Raw genomic sequence first — 8,808 nt, 5'->3', positions numbered from 1 at the left:
ATGTAACTCAGTAGTTAAATCTTCACGTGTTTGTTCAAGTGTGGTGTCTAACTTCCGAAGATTTTGTTCCATTGTGTATAACTGTTGCTGTGTTTGTCTCTGGTGTTGTTCCATTGTGTCTAACTTTCGAAGATTTTGTTCCATTGTGTCTAACTTTTGAAGCTTTTGTCCCATTTGTTGCATTAATTGTAATAACAGTGCACTGGTGTCTGAAACATGTTCCTTAGTGCTATTCGGCAATGCATTTGAACCGGCAATATTCGCAGTTTGAAAAACAGAAAATGTGTCTTGACTTATTTGAGAAAATAGTGAGGACGTAAAACCTGAATCTACAGTATTTGCAAGAATGTGTCCTGTCATTTCGGACTCCTGAGGCTAGCGGTTGCCAACCGATCGATCGATAATGCTTCCCTGTTCACTAATTGTTTCACTGCCTACACCATTATTTGCAACCCGCTCCATTTCCCTATGTACAATTACCAAATTACTACTTTGAACATTAGTTAATTCATTACATGGTGGCGCTAACACACTGCTTTCGTCTTCACTGACATTTCTCAGTTTACTTTGGAGCCTAATATTACGTTTTTCACACGCCATTATAGTCACAATATTTCACACGACAACAGAAAAGCACAATTTGAAGAGCAAAATATGAAAACACATTAACATAGCACTGAAAATAATAACTAGTTAATTGGAAGCGCAGTTGCGAAATACTTCGTGCAAAACTACATGCATGCCAAAACTGTTTTACTGTACCAAAATGAAAGACTGCAACTACAAAGGAAATTCTCTCTATGATTACGCGCTAGCAATAAACAAAAGCTACACTAATTACACAAACTACAAGAAAAAATCAGAAGATTCCAGTGAGGTATCCTCGGCTAAGGGTCGACATATGAAACGTCCCCTTTGAAAAATTCTACAAGACTGTGCTTAAACTGAAGCACAATATCTTTCGCGCAACGCAGTCTGACTTCCAAAAATCCCTACGAAAGAATGGCCCTGACTAACATAAACCTATACGTTTCACAAATCACTTACCTCACAAAAATCTTCGTTACTTAAGCTACTGCAATACAGCGAGCGCCACTACTGCCAGCTAAATAAAAGATTCAAACTACTGAAGGCACTAACTACTGAGAGGCATAGTTAGCAAATGAAAGATTTTAATATAGAACAAACAATGTATTTACCTTAATAGTCATTATATATATATATATATATATATATATATATATATATATATATATATATATATATATATAGATATATATATATATATCAGTTCATGACACCAATTCTTACAAATTTCAAAACTCCGCCATGTCTCTCCCCACGTCCACCACTGCTGGCGGCTCACCTCCAACTGCCCAACGCTACGCGCTGTTAGCATCCAGCTTCCGCTGCCCGACACTACAATGGCAGACAACAATGCAAACTAGCCACGGACTGCGCACAGCACAGCCAGTGATTTTTCATACAGAGCGCTATGTGGTGTTACCAATAAGAAAACCTAAACAGCCTACTTACACAACTAGCGGCAGAGGGTACTCTTCGCCACGCGCCACGCGCCACACGAAATATGTATGTAAATGTTGATGTAGATATAGAATATTTTCATACTTCTGAGAACGATTCCTCTGACAATGACATCATAGATCCGTAAAGAAGTGTAATATGGCACCGATTTCAAGTGATTACGACAATAACGATGAAAGTGATGTCGTTCTCGTGAATGATTCGTTTTATATCAGTGTTAACATTACTTCCAAACACAGACCCGCGGCGACCCGTAACAGTTGCCGAGTATTGTGTGAATTTCTTCTGCTTACGGCTGAATGAGGTGCGCTACAGAGGTCGGAATAAAGTGCCGGCGCTGTGTGTCAGTATGGAGCACCTGCGAAATTGACCCGCGTCAAGTCATTCATAGCCGCGCAACTGACAGCGAAAGAACGATCCCCGCACTAGGCTGGAGTGCACGCAGACGCGCAGAGCTAATCACGGAGAGAGCTTCGGTCGCCTGCCCCTCGTCTGGCAAACTGTGGTGGCGGTGACAGGCGCGTGGGTCGCGTCACCCGTCGTCCCCGCTGCCGGTACATAAGGGCAGCCGCCGGCGGCGCAGTGCACAGTGGCAGCTATGACCGCAGCCGGCCGCGCCCTGCCAGTCGCCGCTGTGCTGCTGCTGCTGGTAGCTGCCACCCGCGCCTCCCACAGGTAGGAGGGAGGAGCGTCTCTGGCTCCTAAACACTGGACACTCGTGGCGGACGAATCCCTCTCGATAGTCCCAGACTTGTCAGCCAGGCGGACCCTTGGCGTGACAGGCTTCACAGAGCTACACAAGCCGGAACCACGACTCGTGGAATGTACGGGGGGCGTTCAGTAAGCAGTGCAACACTTTTTTTCTGCAAGCTGGTTGGATTTATTCAGGCTTCCAATACATCATGTTATTCTCCACTGTTCTGGCGACAAAATCCTATTTCTGTACTTATTCTCCGTTCAATGGTACGGCGTTACAAAGGCCTGTATTAGAACGAATGGTAAGGTATCGATGTGCATGTGTATCGATATGTCTCCCAGAGTACCGATATATTTTTGACGCGTATATTGATGTATCGATATCAGAAAGGCAACATCGAGTGCCAATATTTTTATTTTGTATTAAATTTTTTCACGATTTACACCACATATTTGAAGTTGTTCTTTTGAAATCGTAGTAGAACATAATTTTACTTTCACTGTGTGAAGGAGTCTTGCTACTTCTTGAGCTCTCATAAAATTCAGTCTTTTTCTTTGACTGTGTGAATCAAGTATATGTGCCCAAAAGAAGAAGTCCGATTGAACTGGGGGGGGGGGGGGGGAGGGGTGAATGGAATAACAAGAGTTGCGATGTGGAGAAATAGCACACCAGCAACAATTTTCAACTCAACTAGTGTGCTATTTCTTACAGTCGGCATTCTTCATGAACAGTTGCTGGAAATTATGAACAAAAATCTGAATGACAAAATTGGTCTTTGCGATGGGTGGAGACTTTTGAGGGGAATGCTGACGTAATCGGTACCTCTTCCAGCAATTTTAGTCTTGCAAGTTTCGGAAGAAAGCTTCTGTGAAATTTGGAGAGTAGGATATGAGATATTGCCGCAATTACTGCTGTGGGGACGGCACGTCAGTCGTGCTTGGGTAGCTCAGTCTGTAGAGCACCTGCCGGCGAAAAGCAAAGGTCCCGAGTTCGAGCTTCGCTCCAACACACAGTCTGAACTTGCCGGAAAGTTTGATACCTCTTCTGCTGCAGTCTCTTTGGTTTCCATGTTTTTCGAAAAGGTAGTATATACCAAAACAAGAAAAACTTGTGTAGTAAACATTGGCTCTAAAATGCGTACCGTACGAGCAACGAGCACTTGTGAAGTAGAAAAGTTGTCTTCACATTAGCGAAGATGAATAATTGCTCATAGGTAGTAAGGTATGTGTATTAGAGCCCTAGATTACTGCACATCTTTCCTTCTAGTATCATGTTCTTTCAACTGCATACGTTTGCGCCTTTAACTATGATACGACCTATATATACAGGGCGTCGCTCCTATGATTAGTCTGGAGCGTTTTCTTTGGTGTTTTGGCAAATATTTGTAATTTCATTTTCAAACTGTGTACATGGAGACGGCTCTTAACACCTTTCACGTGACGTCCAGTGTCGGCGGAAAGCGTCTGTTTGTTTCTCCATTACAAATGAAATGATTTCTAAAGCAGAATTTTAACTGCCCATTCGATAGAGCGGTTCTCAATTAGTCTCACACAATATCGATTTTGTCGATATGTATTAAGAGCGACAGTATCACCGGAAGAGTAACTGGTACTCCAGCAGCGACTGAGCAGCGCGCCTGCATGGCGGTAGCAGGCAGCAATGGACAGGGCGAAGGTGTCGCTGTTGTACAGGTTTGTTTTTCGTGTGTTACTGTCCATGTTAATACACATCGATAAAATAAATGCCGCACTAAGATGTTCTGTGATCACTCTGTCCAATGGGCCCACAAAAATACGCTTTAAAAATCATTTATTTGTAACGGAAAACCAACGGACGGGAGAACGCTAAAACACATTTTCCATGGCATTTTTTTCTGTCTCTTTTTCTTTGTTCCTAAATACCTTTCACATGTTCATTGCATTTGTTCTTCCTCTCTTATGTCCACTTCTTTCCTGTTTTTTTTCTTTGAAAGTTTACTGAAATTTATGTTTTCTGATTTTTTTCTCTGTATTTCTTCCTGTTGTCATCTTCTGTGAAGATGTTCAATTTCCTTCAGGCAGTTGATTTCTGCGGTATTACTTGTCACTATGTTAAAAATCTTCTTGGTCAGTCTATTTTCGTTCATCCTATGTATGTGTCTGAAGAAATATGCCCTTCTTTTCCTGATGATTGTAATCGTCTCTGTCTGTTCGTAGAGTTCTTTCGACGGTTTCTTTATCCAGGTCACATCTTTCGAAACCCACCCATCGACCTTTCTACTATTTTCCTGTCTCGTTTTATTTCCTTGATTTTCGTTTTTCACTTCCAAAACACGTGGTTCCAGCAACGCATACATTCCGAAATAAACACTTATTTATAGGAAGGCGTGCGTGACGCTTGGCTGTGAATATTAGCACAGTCGTTGCATTGGCGATCCGTCAAATGTGTCGGCAGGGTATTATGATGTCACTCACAGTAACCTACCAACCGTTAGGTGATCTGCAGTCACTTGTGTGGTTCTGGTCGATAGTTTTCGTCAAGTTTGTGTGCATTATTCTGCTGTACTGTCAACCCTGGGTGCATTATTATGGTGTTTTACCTTCTTTCAGACGCGGATTCACTTACGTGTTAACTGTTACTGCGCAGTTTGTACTTACAAATGGTGTAGTACATTTACATTTTCTCTCTTCCGCCACTTGTTAGCAATGGAAGCCTACTACTGGACAAGTGCAATGGTGGATACGATATTCTGCTATGGTTCAGCAAATGAACTTAGCCTGCCGTTCCATGTCCCCTACACTAAAATGTCCAGTGCCCTCTGATAAGCTGTTCGAGGCTTTTCCAGCGTCTGAGGGACACAGGTACCATTGCATCACGGAATACCGGCAGTGGAAGGCCAAGCACAGTCCGCAGAACCCCTGGTACCAGTGTGCGACTATTAGTAACAGAAGAAGGTGAGTGGTTCCTCGTAAACAATTGCTGTAGCCATGTCATCACAGCGCGTTCAGGCCCTTAGGCCACAGGATCATCATGGCAGGCGGCGGTTCTGCCAACGGCTGTTGCAGAAGTGTGCCGCAAAACCACTGTTCCCACCAAAGATTTTATTTACCCATGAGGCAGATTTCACAAGAGATAGTATTGCGAATTTCCATAATCAGCATGAGTGGACAGATTGGCCGAGCGGTTCTAGGCGCTACAGTCTAGAACCGCGCGATCGCTACGGTCACAGGTTCGAATCCTGCTTCGGGCATCGATGTGTGTGATGTCCTTAGGTTAGGTTTAAGTAGTTCTAAGTTCTAGGGGACTGATGACCTCAGAAGTTAAGTCCCATAGTGGTCAGAGCCAATGGACACATGTAAACCCTAAGCAGCTCAGTAAAGAGGCATCAACACCGATCCTCAATCAGCGTAAGGACAGGCGTACTTGGTGATAGATTAATAGGCCGATACGTAGTGCCCCAAAGGTTAACTGTGGCGCATTATCTGTACTGCATATCGTGCTGGAGATTGTGCCATTGCAGCAACGAATACAAATGTGGTTCATGCACGATGGTGTCCCAGCACTCTTTCATGACAGCTTGCAAAAGGATCTGACACAGACATTTGAGGACCACAAGTTGGCTTGCTCGTTCTCCAGACCTCAATCCCCTACACTTTTGGTTATGGGGACACTTGAAGGAAATGATCTACGCCACGCCAATCAACGATATGCGGACACCAAAGGGTCGCATCTTCAATGCGTGCCAGCCGATGTAACAACAACCTGGTATACTTCAAAGGGTGTATCATTCCTTACAGCGGAGGGTCGAGGGGCGCATTGTCAAGAATGGACTTCACACTGACCACCTCCTCTAAGCACGTATTTGTCTCAGAAAGTATGCATTTCAGGACTCATGTTTACTGGACTTAGTTTTCATGCTTCGATGATACTACCACCTCTTCAGCGGTCTTCGAAAAAGCAGTGTCTAAATTCGATTGCAAAAGAGAGAGAATCCAAATTATGGGAAAAAGATTAGTAACCTAAGGTTCCACATGAAAGTAATATGGAATGACTTGTAATGTTTGTTAGTGATCTTGGGTTAGTCTGCTCTGAAGTTGGCCTAAAACAAACCACGACAAAAGAAAGATCGTGATGATCGAATGGACACCGGAGGGAAGTACGTTTGCTGGAGATGTACAACTGCAAAGGGCCACAGGATGCGTCTATGTCGGTCAACTGTTGAATATAAAAGGAGACCCAAAATCAGAAATATTTCAACGTATTATATTAGTTTGAAAAGCTTATGGAAGACACTCTTCAGTTTTGAAGTGTAAGTTGTTAGCCGAGCTGAAGAAAACAGCTTTTGACCAGTGTATACTGCTAGTAATAGCTTATGGCCGTGAGACATGAAGATTAAATGAATTTATAGTTAGTGAAGATAGCATGGGTAGATCATATAACTAATGAGGAGGTATTGAATAGGATTCGGTAGAAGTTTGTGGCACAATTTGACTAGAAGAAGGTATCGGTTGGTATGACATGTTCTGAGGCATCACGGGGTCACCAATTCAGTATTGGAGGGCAGCGTGGAGGGTAAAAATCGCAGAGGGAGACCAAGAGATGAATATACTAAGCAGATTCAGAAGGATTGTAGTAGCTACTGGGAAATGAAGAAGCTTGCACAGGATAGAGTAGCATAGAGTGCTGCATCAAACCAGTCTCAGGACGGAAGACCACAACAACAACAACAGTTAGTAAACTTATAGTAGCCCAGGGATGAATGGGAAGATCAATATTGGGCTACACAAAGAAAGACAGAAAGAACGCAACTGATATCAGACAAAGTACAGAGGTCAGTGGCATGATGGAAAGAGTGAATACATTGAAATGGCGGTTGGCAGGTCACGTCGCTCGAAAGAAAGGTGGCAGGCGGTCAAAACAAGTACTAGACTGGAGCACAATATACCAAAAAAGAACATGGCGAAGACTACCGGCCGGCCGCGGTGGTCTCGCGGTTCTAGGCGCGCAGTCCGGAACCTTGCGACTGCTACGGTCGCAGGTTCGAATCCTGCCTCGGGCATGGATGTGTGTGATGTCCTTAGGTTAGTTAGGTTTAAGCAGTTCTATGTTCTAGGGGACTAATGACCACAGCAGTTGAGTCCCATAGTGCTCAGAGCCACTTGAAGACTACCGGATAGATACTACAGAGAGCTGAGAAAGACAGTCGGACTGAACTGGCGACGGGAAGCTCAAGATCGGCAGAAATGGAAGAACCTGCAGGGATCAAAGGCAATAAACTTAACCAAACGAAGCGTTGTTATGAAATGGAGTCAATGATTTTCAATTTACAATTTAATCACGCCGGTGGCATTGAATAATGCAACTCTTGCAAATGTTTTTCACTTCAACATTGTCAGCTCTTCAGTCCACAGAAAATAAAGTACAACAGCTATGTTAAATTAAATGGCGCTACCTACTTCTTCAATGACACACTCATTCATTTCATTCATTTACATTGCACTTGTGAATCGCAACATAAGAACGTTGAAAGCAAGAAGCCAGCTACCGGCTAGAAATCGCTCACTCTGCACACCGAACAGAGCCCTGTAGCTTGCTGTGAAGACGAGCCTCTGGGCCGCGCCACCACACCACACCGGACACCGGGCGGCTGCAGCGGGCCAGAGCGAGTGGCGAACGGCCGGAGCGCGCAAATGTTTAAACGCTGTACTTTCTGTGCGTCATAACCGCGTACTATCTATCAGTCCACCGCATCAAGATGTTCCAAAAAGCCGCGCGCGAAAACACGATTTTCAGGGAATTATACCTCGGGTTTATGGATCACACAGTTAAGGAATCACGTGTTTTGGATAGCTCTTGGTGTAGCGGTAATTTTTATACCCGTCGAAACAACGGGCATACTGCAGCTATCCTACAGTAAAAAATTTAAACACTTCCTCCAGCCCACGTAAAGCGAGCAAGTAAGCATTAGGTGTGGTCTACGGTGGACCTTAGGCGGCTTATAAAACCAACATCTGTTCGTGAGAGGTTCCTGGGGATGAACACACCTGTAATTCCTATTCATGGCAGATCGTCTAAATTTTTATTCTTAAGATGATATTCTCGGGAAACTTCGAAAATTTTTTTGGGGTTCATTATCTGTTACCGACTTCTAGAGTTTAATATTGCCGTTCTTATGCAGAAAACCGTCCAAATCAAGTTTTAACCGTCCTTGCATCGTGGACAGCAACTATCTAAACAACTCACAATAGCATATGGCTCAAATCTTAACCGTACAGACTTTAGATATTCATCTAGAAACGCCACTTTTCCGTTTTCGAACATCTATATCCATTATTAAGACACACACGAGAAACCATGACATGCGTACCAAACGTATCGCCTGTCGGAACGGTCACTTCTATCATTTTCATTCGCGGAAAATATTCGGAATTTGTACCATATATTTTTAAGCTGATGTTCTCAGGGAATTTGAAACTCTTTTCGATATCATAAGCGCTACCGAGATCCGCAGGTTCGAAGTTATAGTACTAATGCAAATAAAACAAGGGTGTAATATCCGGTCTGAGGCGTAAATATAGTTTACTGAC

The 8,808-nt window shown here is 43.5% G+C and overlaps 1 protein-coding gene across 1 annotated transcript in view; it reads left to right on the top strand.

The window, feature by feature from the left end:
- Nucleotides 1-2,143: 2,143 nt before the first annotated feature.
- LOC126284518 (uncharacterized) overlaps nucleotides 2,144-8,808 on the top strand; it is an 89,116-nt gene continuing 82,451 nt past the window's right edge. The window contains exon 1 of the mRNA XM_049983509.1: nucleotides 2,144-2,220. Within this exon, the coding sequence (XP_049839466.1) occupies nucleotides 2,144-2,220 (77 nt within the window). The remainder of the gene's footprint in view (nucleotides 2,221-8,808) is intronic.

This window comes from Schistocerca gregaria, chromosome 8 (assembly GCF_023897955.1).
Source record: "Schistocerca gregaria isolate iqSchGreg1 chromosome 8, iqSchGreg1.2, whole genome shotgun sequence".
In the NCBI taxonomy this organism is placed as follows: domain Eukaryota; kingdom Metazoa; phylum Arthropoda; class Insecta; order Orthoptera; family Acrididae; genus Schistocerca; species Schistocerca gregaria.
Note: the sequence above shows the minus strand (reverse complement) of the source record. Positions and strands in the feature narration are given on the sequence as shown.